Source organism: Medicago sativa, chromosome 4 (genome assembly GCF_051527215.1).
Source record: "Medicago sativa cultivar Bolivia chromosome 4, Bolivia_mono, whole genome shotgun sequence".
Classification (NCBI taxonomy): Eukaryota; Viridiplantae; Streptophyta; class Magnoliopsida; order Fabales; family Fabaceae; genus Medicago; species Medicago sativa.
The window spans coordinates 85,243,242-85,261,106 of NC_140752.1; the positions used below are offsets into that span (position 1 = coordinate 85,243,242).

Below are 17,865 nucleotides of genomic sequence, written 5' to 3' on the forward strand. Positions count from 1 at the left end.
ATTCAAAGTCAATACGCTCTTCCTGATTCAAAACTGAACCATTTTTAACCTGAGATTCCCAATTACAAAAATTGAAAATCAAATCACTAATTTCAATTGAACTATTCATATCAGATCCATTTTTAACAGCACTGATACCGTTACTTTTGCTGGAGAATAAATCACTTGAAGCAAACAGGTTCTCCATCTTGATTTTTGATGTATAATATCATAACAAAAGTTGCAGATGAAAAGCAATAATAATACCGCGACCTATAACAATTGTTTGGCGAGACCATGATGAGAGGAAGAGGTGACGACACTGTAAATGATGAAGAGAGGCGGCGATGGACGGCGGTGGAGAGGTTGGTAGCGGTGAAAGGAGAGGTAGAGGATGAGAGGTCGTAAGAGGAAGAGGGAACATATTTATTTTTGTTTTTATTAAAAATATGTTAATATTTTGATTTAAAATCTCAACCATTAAATATTTGTTTGCCACATGTCTTCCATCTAAATCCTAAATGGAGCAAGTGCTAAATGGAGCATACCTGGACTCGGAGAGAAGGTACCATTAAACTGGGGAGGGGAAACCTAAGCAAAGCCTTACAGTCAACAAGCAGAAGTAGAGTTTAGAGAAAGAGCAGAACCTCAGTATTGATGGTACTGATGTCATGTGGTTAAGGATTTGCTTTACAACGTCTACAAGTGAAAATTAGTAGAATGTTTTAGCCAAAAAGGATGGGTGTGCGATTCAATTCAATATGAAAAACCTTGTCACGAAGTAAATACATGATGTATTCCACGTAAAATTTAATTTGAAAATAACTACTCAAAGGTAAAAACTTATTTTAAAAGACTAACAATTCCACACTCAAACAATCTCACAGTTCGTCGCATAACTTTCACGAGGGAAAAAAATATTCAAAGACATAAGAAAAACATCTCATTTATGATATTGATGATCATGCAAAAGCCTGACTTCTTAAAAACTATAAACAAAAATAGATAATTGGTCAAAAAAATTCATAACCAGACAAGCAGCATGCAAAATCACAAGAGCCTTGAAAAATAGTAGAGTTTAATGGGTATGTATGCATCACCATCATACAGATGTTTATCGAAAAAATAATATAACAAATTAGCATATCAGATGAGAGAATACGGTCAATAGATATCCATTTAACTCTAAAAAGTTATGGCCTGTCAACGTAATACAGAAAACAATCATCTTCCTTCGCTCACTCAGTATCCTGAATTCCGGATCTTTATCGACCAAATGACAAGCTCAACAAGTGTTGTTCCATTAAAAGGGAACAAATGAAGAACCGAGAAAAGATAGGGGAAAGGACACAGGCCAATGTAAATAGTACAATAGCTATGAAAAAAACTTCGCAGTGCATCATGAAAATTCCTTTGATTCAACTAAATTAACTTATCATTAAAAAAAAACTAAATTAACTTCATAATACAGGTGTAGTTGCCTCATTGGCATTTTGCCAGCATGGTGATGTAAAGGCATAAGATACTGAAATTTTAAGACTCAACAGAAGCAAGCGAGAACATCAAATAAATTATAAAATGGTCAAACTAAAGTAAACCTCAAAGTAGATTGACCTCAACTATTCTGTGTCATCTGAACAAGTTTTGAGCTAAGTGTACAAACTCCGCATTATGCACTTTATTACGAGGCAATTGGTTTGCTGAACCCATTGTGGTTGATGTAAGCTGAAGAGAAAATCGCTATTTGATGCAACCAACTGCCGGTAATGCACAATATTCTCGAATGCTCAGAACTGGGAGTTGAAAACTACAGCGAGTTTCTTGAAATCCAAAGATTCCATGTTGGGGTAGAAAACAACAGCACCAACAGCCACAGCAAGCACGGTAAAGGTCAAAAATGACTTGCACCCATGGCCTCGTGAAACTCTTCCTGAGATTATCTTGCAATATTTATCTGCATCTTTGATGAGTGCTTGACGAGCAGCATCAGTCTCCGTTGTCAATGCTTTCTCATTCTGCAGCCAAAATAGTTAAATCAGTCCATGTCAAGGGGATTTGTAAGTGATCCTAGATGCAATAGACGGATAGAATATATCGCGCAGACAGATGGCTGAAAAACTACCTTTTGCCTAAAGTTCTTTAGGATCTCCCTGAGTGGCTCATAAGGAGACAATTTTGTAGCTTGCTCTTTCCAGTCATCAGAAAGCTTTTTCAAAATTGCAACGCTTGCTACAATGTTCTCCTGGTAAACTTTCTCCTGCTCATATCCAATAAAGAATAAGAGCAAATAAGTATATAGAGTTTCATGGTTGTTATGTATAAATAAAAAATGCAAAATAAAAATATAATTATTTCTTGTAATAAATTTTCTTGTTCCTCGTAAAAAAGATTACAAAAACTTGCAAGATCTCAATATGCTCAAGATGAACAACTCACCCATAGCTTGTAGCATTCAGTGCTTTGGTTAAAACACCAAAGTGCAATAGAAGCTGCTTCTTTCGATACTCCAGGATTGTCTGGAAAAAAAATAAAAAAATATTTCAAAATACCTTCTAAACACTTGGTTCATCTTAAGCAAGATAGAGAACAGAAATCAAACAATAAAATCAGGTTTCCAACCTTCTCCTGCTGCTATGATAGCGAAATTGAATATCTGCTGTGAGACTTGTTTCATTGCTTTACTTCCAGGAGAACCGCCAAGAGCCACCTCTCTCAGAATGGGATATATGGCCTCAAATCTTTCTGTAGCCTGTATAATAGCAACATATTGACAAAAATTTGAAAGCTTTAGAGCTATGATACATCCAAATGCAAAAACACCAGAGCCAGCTGAACACCTACCTTTACTCTAGCTGAAGATGGGGGGAAAGTAACACGGATCAAAGTTTCCAATGCTGGAGGAGGAATCAATCGTTCTCCTTTTCTTACAGCACCGTTAACCAAAACAGCCCGTGCTTTAGGGGTGGACAAAATTCTGCAAGCAAATAACAAAACATAATGGTGAAGATGGCAACAGCTATGGTACGAAAAGGGGTGGAAAGGATGCCAGAAACATTTACATACTTTTCCACAAGCTGCAAAACCAAATCCCTGGATTGCGGGTTGCCACTTTTGCTAACCACTATAGGTAGGAGATTCCGCGACCAAGAATACAAACCAACTGAGAGATCTCCTACTGAAGCCTGCACATAGATTTTTAATATTAAGCATTAGCGAGATGAAGGGGTAAAATGTTGTACTTATCCTTTTGAAAGGGTAAAAAAAACTCTTTTTTTCTATTTCTAATGAGCCCATTTAGTTGATATGGCATCTACTCCTCACCTGAGCAACCATCCATACAATCACTGGGAGTTTTTCTTGTCCTTGATATTTTTTATCCTCCCTCAATTTGGGCAATACAGTAATAAGAGCATCAGGCTTTCGGCGCAATACCAACGCTAAAGCAACAAATATTGCAACCTGCAGGTCATGTAAAATCAATCTCAATCTACATCTAAATCAGGGAAAAGAAAAACATATTCTTCATTTTGAAAGGCTAGATAATCATATAAAAGTTGAATATGAATATGATTTTAGGGACCAAAAGGCAAAGGTCACAAAATCCAATAAGTTTTTTTTACAAGTCTCTGATAAGTAAAATTCACATAAACAGGGAAACAACAACACGCCATGCAACTCTCCAAATCAAATTTAACCTACTGGAATGGAGATGGAAACATTTGTTTTCATTTCAGCTACTACTTGTTTCCTAGTTCTTTCAACTTTAAGAGGAAAATACATTGTGAACTGAATAATGAAAGTCAAGCAGGCTATATTATTTTACCAACTATTCGGAACTACCAAAGGTGGACAAAGACAATGGCAAACAAAGAACATGGATATTTGACCCCCAAAGTCACAAAATGCCGTCACAACTAACAACAACCACCAAGACTTATCTTACTAGGTCCGGTTGGCAACATGAATCAAATGACCCTCCAAAAGGGGAAAAATACTTCAAAACTACAAACGAATATTCTGATATTTCCAGGTCATAAAAGCACTCATGAATTGACTACATACCCGATAGCACCTACAGAAGTTCCTTTATTTGTCTTGATATTGATCATTCGATCATATTGAATGCACAAATCAATTTAAAATGAAGATCCAATAGAAAAGGGTGAGAAAAGAAAAAACTAACTACAATTAATCAATGTTGTGCCTCCTCCAGAAATTTTACACCATTGTGGCACGTGTGAAGGGTCATAGTCATGTGTTAATTAAACATTATTTGGGACAAGATTATTTACTAGGCCTGTCTTTGTGATTCAGGATATGGATTCTTCAGATTCCACTGGCCCTTAATAGTGAACAAAAAAACCTATTGTTCTGCCTTAGCTTAGTTTGGTTTATGTTGGTGGCTGGCGTTATTATTGGATTTTGTTTAGGACAAAAAGAAATTTAAATTTTAAAATAAAAGAACACCACAGCAGTTTCATGACAAAGAAGACGAGTGCAAGTTACCTGAGATTTTGAAGTTACTTGTTGCACAGCCTTTTTGGAACCCTTGGTCACAGTTTGCTGGCTACCCAAGTCAGTAAGAATACTGTCCAAAGACCAAAGCAGAAAGGAACTAAGTGCCTCGGGAGACCGACGATTGATCCAGTCAACTGATGTCTTGTATACAGTCTCAGATATGTGAGAAAGTGGCACCTGATAAAACATAAATATTCGGTGTCAACATTCACAGAAAAAAACAGAAACTAGAGCCAAGATTATGATAAACAACATCATGACAAAATGTGAACTGTGAAAAAAAAATCAATATTCTTCAGACGTCAATTCACCAAAACATCGAAACAGATTCAGCATTATTAGCTAAACAGTAGCTGCAGAAATATATAAAACATTTCAGTACTGTGGTATGGGCGATAATGAAAGCATTAAAATATGAATAACATCTAATAGCATGACACACTAATATTTTAACTTGGTAGAAAAAGGTGTAATATGATCATAGATTCACATATCAGAAGCGCGTACCAAACCTTAAAAAAACTATATAAGTTCACATTATAACGGATCAACAGATTCACACATTGAAAAGAAATACATTAGCTCATCCAACAATTTCATTTGAAGCTGGCACGTTTTCCTTTCCGAGGATCAATGACTTTTGCTACTCAAATTTGCAGAAAGGAACAGACTTATAAAAACTGCTACATGGTTCATACCAAGTTTAACACGTTTCTTTCTTATGCTTCTACAAGACAACCAAATTAAAAGCTCCAAACATATTATTTAGCTCTATGAGTTCCTAGTTAAGAATATAAGTATGATTTCATATAAACCCTGAGTTCCTAGTTAAGATATAAGTATGATTTCATATCATAAACCCTCATCGTATGGAGTTTCACAATGCAAAGAGGAAGTTTTAGCACAGCTTGATCACAAATCTTGTAACAGAAATTGGGCAATTACACATTCAAAGCATTGAAATGCAACCCACTAAATAATAATAATCAGTGATCCATCCAAAAACACCAGAACATATATAACAGTTGAACACAGACATTTACCAGCACAATTCACATAACAACAATTAATCTTTCAATTCCATGATTTGTCATCAAAATAAAGAACTTGAAACTCACATCAACAATCTTAGCCACAGGTGACTCCCTGAACAATTTCACCCAAGGAAACTGAGCAGCGCTGACAGATGAAAAAGCACGTCCAAAATAATCCGCAAACCGCATCATCTGTATCTCCTCATTCTGCTCAAACGATGCCTAATTCAAAAACAAACATGCAAAAAAATTCAAATCACAAATCAAACACAATGCATGATCTCTTCATCAAATCCAATCACAAAACCGTAATTAAATCTCAACATTAACCAATTCAATAACCCTACCGATATATCAACGAGAAAAGTCTCCAGATCAGCTGCATCAATCTTCGCAGCAGCTTCCGCCACCGTCACCTTAGGTTTCTTCACCTTTGGTTTCTTAACCTTCTTCACCTCTTCAGCTTTTCCATTCTCCCCTGACCGATCCACATCATCATCGTCTTCATCGTCATCATCATCATAATTGCGTGATCGCTGCTTCGATCTAACTGGACCATCATCAAATTCAGCCTCCGCCGCAGTCCTCGCCTCAAGAATTTTCCTTCTCCGATCCTCCGAATGCAACTCAAGCGACTTGAAAGCAGCGTCGTTTCCGTTGAAGGTGAGTTTGTTACCGGTACCGGCGACGCCGTTAGCTTCCTTCTTCTTATGCTTCTTCGCGTAGGTGACCTTCTGCCAGCCGTGATCGGCGCCGTGAGATGAGGAGTTAGATTCGGCGGTGTGGGAGATGGATCCGGAGGGGGTGTAGTTTTCATCCATGATTGAAAAGGGGGTGAGAAAGTGATTGAAAGAGGAAGAGAAAGTGAGAGAGATATGAAAATTGGAACAGAAAAAACGAAGGTGAAAGGGAATTTTTGATCTTACGAAGAGTTGACTTATAGGATTTGACCTCACTATCAACACGGAATTACCGCAATACCAAGGGGCAGTTGTGTTGAAATTATAACGTGTTATATCCAATAGTTTCTTAACACCTGTGGAATAAGAGTCTGCACGCAACACGTGTTTGATTAAAAAACAAAACCATTAAGAACTACTTGGAATTTTTATTTTTATTTTGACAAACTTGCAATTTTATTTTAATCTATAATCTCTTGTTTCAAAAAAGTTTTAATCTAGTACTCCCTCCGTCATATATAATATAAGCAAAAAAAACTCATTTTCTTTGTCCAAAATATAAGGAAAAAAGACAACCTCTTTCAGCATTTTTGAGTTGGATTTTTCCTTCTAAATATACCCTCAATTTTCAATATAAATAGCACATATAACAAATAGATAATAATAAAATTAAATATTAAAACAAATATAACAAACATGATTTTTGTTGTGTAACAATCAATCAATAGTATATATAAAGTAAGGTTTTTATCTCACGTGTCATTTCTATGTTTATTCTTAATATTTTATATTTTTTAAAACCAATATTTTATTTAGCATAAATATGTGAACAAACTTTTGATCTTATCTACTCAATATTTCATTTAAATTTTTAATAGAATTTCTAATATTTTATGTAGCAGAAATAGCTCAACAAACTACATATAATATTTTCAACAAAGTTTACATATATTATCTGATTTTATGATTAAATTAAAAAAGGCTCCAATTGGTTTGTTTTTTTATTTTAGGAAAATAAACTTCAATTAGTTACTGATTAATCTTTTAGCACCATATCATTCAATTAATTTTTCTTTTTTAGAGAAAAAAAAAGTTTCGATTAGTTATTATGTTATCTTTTAGCAACATATTCTAATACAAATGTTAACTTTTTTTGTTGACAAATAGTCTAATACAAATGTTAACTATGAATAAAGGAATTTTTGTTATTCACATATTTTGAGTACAAATGGAAACCCCAAACATTCTTTTCATCTAACCTTTTTCCTTCTTCAGGTTTGCCAAACACCAATTTTAATGCTACCTTTTGTTATGTTTTATCTTTAAAACATAATTTTTTAAATTGCTTAAATTATTTCTTATTTCATTATCTTTTAGCATCATATGCCAATTAAAATTCTAACTACTCGCATATTTTTAGGACTACAAAATTAAGGAATTTTCGTTAAACAACTACTCACATAATTTTAGCACAAGTAGAATTACACATTTGAAATCAATCTTTCTCATTCTTCAGGTTTGACAAATATCACTTCTATAAAAAAAATCATACACTTTTTCATATACTATTATTTAATTTTTTTGCAGAAACTTTATTAACATTATTCACACTCTAAATATAAAATATGGAGACTCAAATTTAATCGATGTTTTTTTTGTAGAAACTTTATTAACTTTTTCATATACTTTTTCTTCGTGAACTTTTACTAACATGGTTTCACATTAACTTAATTATTTGTCTATGCTAGTATTTATTTAATTTTGTTTTTGAAGAAATTTATTTAATTTTGTTGTTGGTGATATTCTAGGGGATCAAAATTCAATGGACTGTATGAAGCGACAATGTTACAAAATATTAATCTATGTTATTATAAAAAAATAATTTAAATTTGCATCGATTGATGTAATATGTTATGAGATAAAAAGTATCTTAATTTCTAATAACAACCATAAATTTAAACCAATTTTTTTTTTGAAGAAATTTATTTAATTTTGTTGTTGGTGATATTCTAGGGGATCAAAATTCAATGGACTGTATGAAGCGGCAATGTTACAAAATATTAATCTATGTTATTATAAAAAAATAATTTAAATCTGCATCGATTGATGTAATATGTTATGAGATAAAAAGTATCTTAATTTCTAATAACAACCATAAATTTAAACCAACTTCCTATATTAAAAAAAAATAATTTAAATCTGCATCGATTGATGTAATATGTTATGAGATAAAAAGTATCTTAATTTCTAATAACAACCATAAATTCCTATGAATATAGAATATCTTTTTTTTGTGGTGGTCGGGGTTCGAACCCCGAACCTTCAATATTAATATTTTATGCACTGTCCATACCAACTGAGCTAAGCTCACGAGGACAAATATTGAATATTTCATAAAACTATAACCATTGTGAAGCCGTATAATTTTTTTACGGAGTTAATTTATATGTCTTTTGTCAATTTATTATACTTTTTTTTGTAGGTAACCATGATATAGGTTCACAAATTCCACCATCGTCAGAGATGACTAATTTCTGTCAAGAATTGGTGGGACACAAAAGATGGGTTCTTCCCTTTCAATCGATTTTTTTCTCATATGCATGAGCCACGAAACAAACTCTTAACCACATGTTTAAAGGGACCCAAAACTCTTACCACTTGGACTAATTCATTATTAATTTTGTTACACTATTTATTCTTGCATTTGGATATTCATTTCACCATTTATATTTATTTTTAAGATATTATTATAATTGTAAATTTAAATAAATTTAATTTAATATACTTACACATGTATTCGTGCACACAAACTTATTTAATATCTAACACGGGCAACGTCGGGGCTCTAAACTAGTACTCCCTCCGTTCCTTTTTAAAAGATGAGTAACATATGTTAAAAATCCCAAGTGCAAAATAAAAGAACAAATTTGAAAGAAGAAAAGTAAAAGACTCCATGAATATTCAAAAGGAAGAAAAACTGGAAGACTCGTTGGAATTGTTGATGAGAGGTGAAGAGGAAGCAATAGTTGAAGACTCATTTGACAAGATAAAAAAACAAGAACAAGATGACAATGAAGAAGAAGTTTCATCAATATAATTTTTATATTGACTTAAGATAATTAAAAAGATGTGCACAATATTTAGAAAATTGACAATTGTTTGTTATGAGAGAGCACGCGTAAACAAGTAGGAATTTATTGGAGAAAAAGATAATAACCGACAATTATTATTTGTTACGAGAGAAAGGTTACATAATAAATTTATTGGAAAAGATAAAGTGTGTGCAAAAAATAGAAATTTATTAGTGATTAAAATGAGGGTATAATAGGAAGAAAATGTGCAAAAATACACTTCGCTATTTTTGTGTTAATTTTCTAAAAAAGGCACATAAAAAGGAACGGAGGGAGTATATTGTAACAAAAAAAAAGAACGGATGGAGTATATATTAAAACAAACAATCTCTTTCACCTCTTTTGGATTGACTTTTTCTCTTTTCAAAAATACCCTAAATTTTCAATATAAATAACACACGTAAATAAGAATAAATTTATATATTAAAATAAAAGTGTAACAAACACGATACGAATACATATTTGGTTTTTTTACTTTATCATTTAAAAAGTGTAACAAACTAGATGAGTATATTTATACTTACTTTCTCATTATCTCAATTATACTCTTAAACAATTTTTTTTACGATAAAGATTGTTGTAGGTGTCTGTAAAAACAAAGAATTTAGATTATATATATTTTGCGTTATATTGTTGGTGTCTTTGAAATAGATAATGGTTAGTTTGATTTGTTATAACTTATAACACACGTAAATAAGAATAAATTTATATATTAAAATAAAAGTGTAACAAACACGATATGAATATATATGTTTGGTTTTTTTACTTTATCATTTAAAAAGTGTAACAATCTAGATGAGTATATTTATACTTACTTTTTCATTATCTCAATTATACTCTTAAACAAAAAAAATTATGATAAAGATTGTTGTAGGTGTCTTTAAAAAAAAGAATTTAAATTATATATTGTGTTATATTGTTGGTGTCTTTGAAATAGATAATGGTTAGTTTGATTTGTTATAACTTTAAAGCAATAAACATTTATATTTTTAGTTTTAATTAAAAATCAAAATTTTATTTAAAAAACACCGTTCATAATTTTCAAACTTTAGCACAATAAAAAGAGCAGAAAGACATGCACCTTTTGCTAGTATATATAAAGAAAACTACCCCTTTCAGCGCTTTTGGGCTGGCTTTTTCCCTTTCCAAAAACACACTCAATTTTCAATATAAATCACACATGTTACAAATAGATAAGAATAAATTTAAATATTAAACAAATGTAACAAACACAAATGTCCAGTTTTTTCATTTATCATTTAAAAAGTGTAACAAAATATATAAGTGTATTTATCCTTACTTTTTCATTATCACAATTATGCCCTTAAACAACAATTTTTTCTATAATAAAGATTGTTGTTGGTGTCTTTAAAAAAGTAAGAATTTAGATTATAAGTTTTTGTTACATTGTCGGTTTCACTTAAATAGATAATGGTTAGTTTGATTTGTTATAATTTGAAAGCAAGAAAACATTTATGTTTTTATTTTTAATTAAAATCAAAATTTCATAAAAAAAACACAGTTCATAATTTTCAAAAGTTAGCGCAATAAAAAGAGCGAAAAGACGGACACGTGAGTGCCTGTCTTTTCACTAGTATTTTAATAGTATATACTCTCAAACAAATTTTATATCACGATATTAATTATACTTTTAAACAAAATTTTCTATAATGTTGTATTGTTGTTATTATTAAAAAAATATAAGAATTTTCGTTATATTTGTTATATTACTGTTGTCATTGAAAAAAATAAATATGGTTTGTTGAGTTTGTTACATTTGTTTGTTACATTTAAAAGTCACAAATACATATAGTTTTAATTTACATGCAAAAAATTTATAAAATATCGATGATAATCTACACGTGTTAACGCAATAAAAAATCGAAAGACAGACCCATGAATGCCCATTTTTCCACTAGTTGTACATCTATATTTTTTCCCCCCACAAAATCTGTCAGGGGATATACCTCCTAGTATAGAAGAAAAATATTTCTTCTTTGGTTCTTTGAAATGTACAAAGTTTTTTGTAGTTTCAGTATGTGACAAAATTACACATAAAACTAACAAGCTAACACTTGTCTGAGGACAAAACCTTCTCAATTGTTCTGTTCTTTATGAGTCTTAACCACACTTAGTTCTTCATGAGCTTTAACCACATTTTGTTCTTCATGAGTCTTAACCACACTTTGTTCTTCATGAGTCTTAACCACATTAACCACATAATGTTCTTCATGAATATTAACCACATTAATAAGCTCCAACAGAACGTCCTCCTTCATTTCAAGGAAATGGTCGTAATCCTTTGTATTTAGATGACAGACTATATTTATCCATACACTCCTTTTATCAACATCAAAATTTACCCTTCGAGAAAACTTCTCTTGCTCAACATGAGGGCTCTCAGCCAATACTTTCCGCATCTCTGTTACAATAAGCTTCATTTTTTTAATATCTAGTTTATCAATTGGAATAGAAATCTTCAAAAACCCATCATGAGATTGATTTATGACGATGCTGGAATTGAGTTGGGAAGTAGGAACCTTCACAATTCCTCCATCAGGAGCTCGGATAGAGGATGATGACCACCATCCTATCCTCTCAACAGTCCCCGATACCTCATTTCCATCATACCTCACTAAAATCCGATCGTTCTTACAAAAGGGTCTAGTAATTGTGATCATGAAGCCTGCATGAAGATGTCTAAATACCTCCTTCTCAACTTCTTGTAACACAAATGTCGCTAATTCAGTTAATATTTGCCCAATGTTAATAGACTTTCTCACAAAAAGCCATAACCATACGACCATGTAATTAGATGTTATACCATTGAAACAGGAACAAATCGACACCCAGAGCGGTGCACTCATTGCCTTAATAAAACCCAAACCCAAATCTGTTTCAAGAAGCTATTGTTGAAACACCTCCAGTGAAGAGAGGAGGAAAATCTTGAGCCGCGCGAGAAACCCCTCCTTGAACTGTAGAACCCACTACGGAAGCATCTCGTATTTTCGCACCCCCGTTTGAATCGTTTTGTGAGTCTACACCCTTTGTAGGGTCAGTTGTACATCTATATTATATCTAAAGAAAGTAGATCGTTTTGGACTGGTTTTTTCTCGTTCCAATTATACGCTTAAGCAAATTTGATTATAAAAATGTTATTTTGTTGATGTCATCAAAAAGATAACAATTTATATTATATTTTTTGTTATGAAATTAATATAAAGTATTGCGAGATATTTGTACAACATAGAAGAATAGAGAGAAAGGGATAAAGAGAGAACAAAAGAGTTTGTTGTATCACTTCTCAAGTATGTCTTTTATATTACAATATAGGCCCAATTTATAGGACACAAATGAGCAAGTGAACGATCAAAGCAATTAAGAACCGATAACCATACATTCACTAATAGAGGTTATAGGAAGGTGGAAGATTAAGGATGGACATCCACTAATAGGCATAATTTATCAATATTTCGGTTCCATCTCATTCCTCAATTTTGAATACAAATAACACATGTAACAAATAGATAAGAATAATATTAAATATTAAAAAAAATGTAACAAACACGATATATATGTCTATTTTTTTTCTTTATTTTTTAAAAAGTGTAACAAACTAGATGAGTATATCTATATTTACTTTTTCATTATCTCAATTATACTCTTAAACAACTTTTTCTATAATAAAAATGCTTGTTGGTTTCAATAAAAAAAAATTAGATTATATTTTTTTTGTTATATTGTTGGTGTCAATGAAATAAATAATAATGATAAGTTTGGTTTGTTATAACTTAAAAGCAACAAACATTTATATTTTTAGTTTTAATTCAACTCAAAATTTCATACAAAAAACACTGTTAATAATTTTCAAACGTTAGCGCAATAAAAAAAGTGGAAAGACGGGCACTCAGGTGCCCGTCTTAATAATAATAATAATAATAATAATAATAATAATAATAATAATAATAATAATAATAATAATAATAATAATAATAATAATAATAATAATCATGATGATGATGATGATGATGATAATGATAATAATTTGAGTGGGCTGATGGAAAGACTCTGCAACGCACGGATCATTAGTTTCAACCGTTGATAAAATTTAATCCAACGGTTGAAACTTTACCATCACCATCGGCACGGATCGATCTATTCAACCGTGTTATAAGTAGTAGTGATTAGTTATAAAAACATTCAATCATTTCAAATTAACAATTTCAATTTACATAAAATAACAGTTTTCAGCAATGTTATCACCACCATCATCGGTTTCTTCTCTTGAAAAAAAAAAATCAGCGGTTTCTTCTTCCCTCCTTCCCCAAACCCAAACCGTCAGCCACCTACTCAACCACTACCAAAGGTCTCCGAGAAGCAGCTGCTGATGATTGGGTTAGGAAGCATAGTAATCAACACAGCTTTCTTCCCCGAGCATCCAATGATACGTTTGCTTTCTTTCTACTTTCGGTTTCATTGAAATAGATAATCGTTAGTTTGATTTGTTATAATTTGAAAGCAAGAAAACATTTATATTTTTATTTTTAATTAAAATTAAAATTTCATAAAAAAAACACAATTTATAATTTTCAAACGTTAGCGCAATAAAAAGATCAAAAAGACGGGCACGTGAGTGCCCGTCTTTTCACTAGTATTTTAACAGTATATACTCTCAAACAAATTTTATATCACGATATCAATTATACTTTTAAACAAATTTTTCTATAATGTTGTATTGTTGTTGTTATTAAAAAATATAAGAATTTTCATTATATTATCGTTGTCATTGAAAAAGATAAATATGGTTTGTTGAACTTGTTACATTTGTTTGTTACATTTTTTTGGGTAAGGGATTTATAAAACATCGTTGATAATCTACACGTGTTAACGCAATAAAAAATCGAAAGGCAGACACATGAATGCCCATTGTTCCGCTAGTTGTACATCTATATTATATCTAAAGAAAGTAGATCATCTTGGACTGGTTTTTTCTCGTTCCAATTATACGCTTAAGCAGATTTGATCATAAAAATGTTATTTTGTTGATGTCATTAAAAAGATATGTTAGGTATTTGTATTGGCTGCATTATTGCTAAAACAAATATCCTTGTTCTGTAAGTTGGAACCAATGTTCCAGCATGTAGTTAGGCAGCTCTGTGTGATGTTGGATACAATGTTCCAACATCCTGGCATGGTTCAGTATGTCTGGGTTCTGCCTTATCTGTACGCGCGTAGTTTATCCATTAAGGAAATCATATTTCCTTTTACTTACTGACCAAGTAACGCGCATATCTTATTAGAATCAGCTGTGGAATATTACTAAAATAGACATTTTATTTTAGGAAATATTTGTTACGATTTGGAATGTTTTAATATAGGTTCCGACATATTAGGACTTTCCAGATTTGTATCTGATTCTGTTTTGCAGGTTCGCTGAACCGATCTGCAAGTTTACTGAAGCCCAATGATTATTTAGCCCAAGCCGCTTCAGTATAAAAGGAAGACTTGAAGACCTAATTGCTCATTCAAGGCGTCACGCTAAAAAGTTTAGATTTTTAGGGTTTGAGTCTTCATGTATTCTACTCTTGTATCGATTGTGATGCAGGTTTAGGATCTTTACTGTGTTCTTGCTAGTGTCGTGTTTAGATACTTGTTTAGGACTAGTTTTGTGAGTATTGATACTCTTGTGCATCAAACCGAAGTTGTGAAACAAGGTTTGGTTGTTTGTGTTGGAAGGTAACTTCTACTTTTTATTGTGTTTGAGGTCTGATAGGTCACTGGGGCAGTGACTGACCATTAGAATAGTGAGATGGGATCTCAGATCTAGGAGTTCCTAGGTTGAAGTCTAGACGGGTAGGTCCTAGGTCATATAGTGTAAACGAGGAGTTTGCTGCGAGCTATTGAATAAGAACTACACTAGTGGATTTCCTTCCTGGCTTGGTAGCCCCCAGATGTAAGCGTGTTGTGCTGAACTGGGTCAACAAACTTTCTGTGTTCTTTATTTTTCTGCACTTTATTTTCTTGTTTTATTTTTTGTTTATCGCATGATGTTGAAACATTAATCGGAACATCGCAAACATTTAAACATCTGACAGAACCTAATAAAACAAGTACGCTAGAATTTCAATTGGCATCAGAGCAGGCACCCTGCCTGTTTTAGGGTGAGCTCCAGGGAGTTTTATTCTAGCACTATGGACAAGGAAGGTGGATTTGTAAACAGGCCCCCTCTGTTAGATGGGTCCAACTATGATTACTGGAAATCACGCATGAGTGTCTTTCTCAAATCTATTGACAGCAAAACATGGAAGTCAGTTCTGAGAGGTTGGGAACATCGTGTACAACTTGATGCTGATGGCAACAGGACTGATGTGTTGAAACCAGAAGAAGAATGGAGTGTTGATGAAGATGAATTGGCTCTTGGAAACTCAAAGGCTTTGAATGCTCTGTTTAATGGTGTGGACAAAAATATGTTCAGATTAATCAAGCAATTCACTGTGGCTAATGATGCTTGGGAGAGTCTCAAAACTGCACATGAAGGCACAACTAAGGTAAAAAGTGCTAAAATCCAACTCCTTACCACTAAATTTGAGAATCTGAAAATGTTAGAAGATGAGAGCATTCAGGATTATCATCTAAATATCCTAGACATTGCAAACTCTTTTGAGTCCCTTGGAGAGAAAGTCTCTGAAGAAAAGCTTGTGAGGAAAATTCTCATATCTCTACCTAAGAGATTTGACATGAAGGTCACTGCTATTGAGGAGGCTCCGGACATATCTAGTTTAAAGGTTGATGAGTTGATAGGGTCTCTGCAAAACTTTGAAATAACTGTCAACAGCAAAACTGACAAAAAGGGCAAAGGTATTGCTTTTGCTTCTAGTGTGAATACTAATGATGCACTAGTAGACATTGAAGATGATGGAGACATGGCAGAGTCTCTGGCACTACTTGGGAGACAGTTTAAGAAGATCTTCAAAAGATTTGACAGAAGGTCCAGACCAAATGGGCAGAACATCCGACCCAACATTGACAGTCAATCAAGTAAAGAGAAGATGACAAGACCTGATGAAGCAGACTCTCAATACAAAGGGGTACAATGTCATGAATGTGAAGGATATGGTCATATCAGAACAGAGTGTGCCACTTTTCTTAAGAAACAGAAGAAAAGTCCGGCTGTGTCTTGGTCAGATGGGGATGACTCAGAAGATGAGGTTAAAGCTGAATCTGCCAATCATGTCTCTGCCTTAGCTAGTAGAATTATGTCAGACACTGAGTCTTGTGAGGAAGAAATGTCTTATGAAGAGCTTGATATGTCCTATCATGACCTAATGGACAAAAACAGTGAACTGACTCAAAAACTTGAAGAGCAAGCAAGGGAGATTGCACAACTGCAGGATGAAAGATTTGATAATCTGGCCCATATCTCAGAACTCAATGATGAACTGTCAAGATTGAACCTACAACTGAACCAGATTAATGAACAGACTGGGATGAAGTCAGCTGAGTCGGTGTTCCAACATTCTGAGGAACATCCCACTAAGAAGAAATCAAAGATATGGAGAGAGAGGACACATCAGACCCTACTGCTTCAAACTGAAAGGTGAGTTCATGCATTCTCAGCAGAATTTATCCAAGAATGGGTGGAATCACAGAAACGCCAAGGCTGGTCTGATTGCTCATACTTCCCTGAGAGCATCATCTAAGGAAGATTAATATTTTGATAGTGGCTGCTCAAGACATATGACTGGTGTTGAAACTTATCTGGAGGATGTGAGACCTTATGTAACCAGTTATGTCACATTTGGTGATGGAGCTAAAGGAAAGATTGTGGGGATTGGAAACCTAATAAAACATGAGTTACCAAGACTTGATGATGTGTTGCTAGTCAGAAGACTAACTGCAAACCTGATTAGCATTAGCCAGCTGTGTGATCTAGGTCTGAGAGTAAACTTCACCAAACCAGAATGTCAAATTTCAGATGAGAAAGGAGAAGTTCTTATGAGAGGTACAAGATCCAAAGACAATTGCTATTTATGGGTATCTCAGGAAGAATCTTTCATCTCAACATGTCTCTTGAGCAAAGAGGAAGAGATCAAACTGTGGCATCAAAGGTTGGGACATTTGCATCTGAAAGGGATGAGGAAGGCCATGACATCTGAAGCCATCAGAGGTTTACCAGATCTGAAGATAGTTGAAGGTAACATACGTGGTGAATGTCAGATTGGAAAACAAACGTGGATGTCTCGTCCAAGGTTGGAACTGTTGGAACAAAGTGTGTTTAACAAAGAACCTTAAAGAGTTTTGATGATAACAATGTATTAAAAATTGTAAATTGGACTAGCTAATATTTGTTCAAGTGTACAGGACCACAGTTAAAAAGTTACATCATTAATTGGATCTGAATGAGCAAAAAAAGAGCAAAAGAAAATGAAGCTTAGACGCTTCTGAAGGCAATACGCTCCTGAAGACGGAAAGGGCTCCTGAAGTCAAGCTGCTCCTGAAGAAAGTAAAGCGCTCCTGAAGTCA

The 17,865-nt window shown here is 33.1% G+C and overlaps 4 protein-coding genes across 4 annotated transcripts; 2 read left to right on the top strand and 2 right to left on the bottom strand.

The window, feature by feature from the left end:
- Positions 1 to 1,391: 1,391 nt before the first annotated feature.
- On the bottom strand, positions 1,392 to 6,435 carry LOC146933027 (uncharacterized). The gene is made up of 10 exons (XM_085704751.1): positions 5,879 to 6,435; positions 5,616 to 5,753; positions 4,486 to 4,674; positions 3,301 to 3,438; positions 3,043 to 3,161; positions 2,821 to 2,953; positions 2,599 to 2,728; positions 2,416 to 2,495; positions 2,102 to 2,236; positions 1,392 to 1,994 (listed from the first exon to the last, which is right to left on the bottom strand). The coding sequence occupies exons 1-10, from the start codon at positions 6,350 to 6,352 to the stop codon at positions 1,767 to 1,769; spliced, it is 1,764 nt and encodes a 587-aa protein (XP_085560877.1). The 5' UTR covers positions 6,353 to 6,435; the 3' UTR covers positions 1,392 to 1,766.
- Positions 6,436 to 11,438: 5,003 nt separating this feature from the next.
- On the bottom strand, positions 11,439 to 12,149 carry LOC146933028 (mechanosensitive ion channel protein 3, chloroplastic-like). Its single transcript, XM_085707798.1, has one exon. The coding sequence runs from the start codon at positions 12,147 to 12,149 to the stop codon at positions 11,439 to 11,441; it is 711 nt and encodes a 236-aa protein (XP_085563924.1).
- A 3,384-nt stretch (positions 12,150 to 15,533) lies between these two features.
- LOC146933029 (uncharacterized) lies at positions 15,534 to 16,943 on the top strand. The gene has a single exon (XM_085707799.1). It carries the CDS (start codon positions 15,534 to 15,536, stop codon positions 16,941 to 16,943), a length of 1,410 nt encoding a protein of 469 aa, XP_085563925.1.
- Positions 16,944 to 17,079: 136 nt separating this feature from the next.
- On the top strand, positions 17,080 to 17,634 carry LOC146933030 (uncharacterized). The gene has a single exon (XM_085707800.1). It carries the CDS (start codon positions 17,080 to 17,082, stop codon positions 17,632 to 17,634), a length of 555 nt encoding a protein of 184 aa, XP_085563926.1.
- Positions 17,635 to 17,865: the final 231 nt, after the last annotated feature.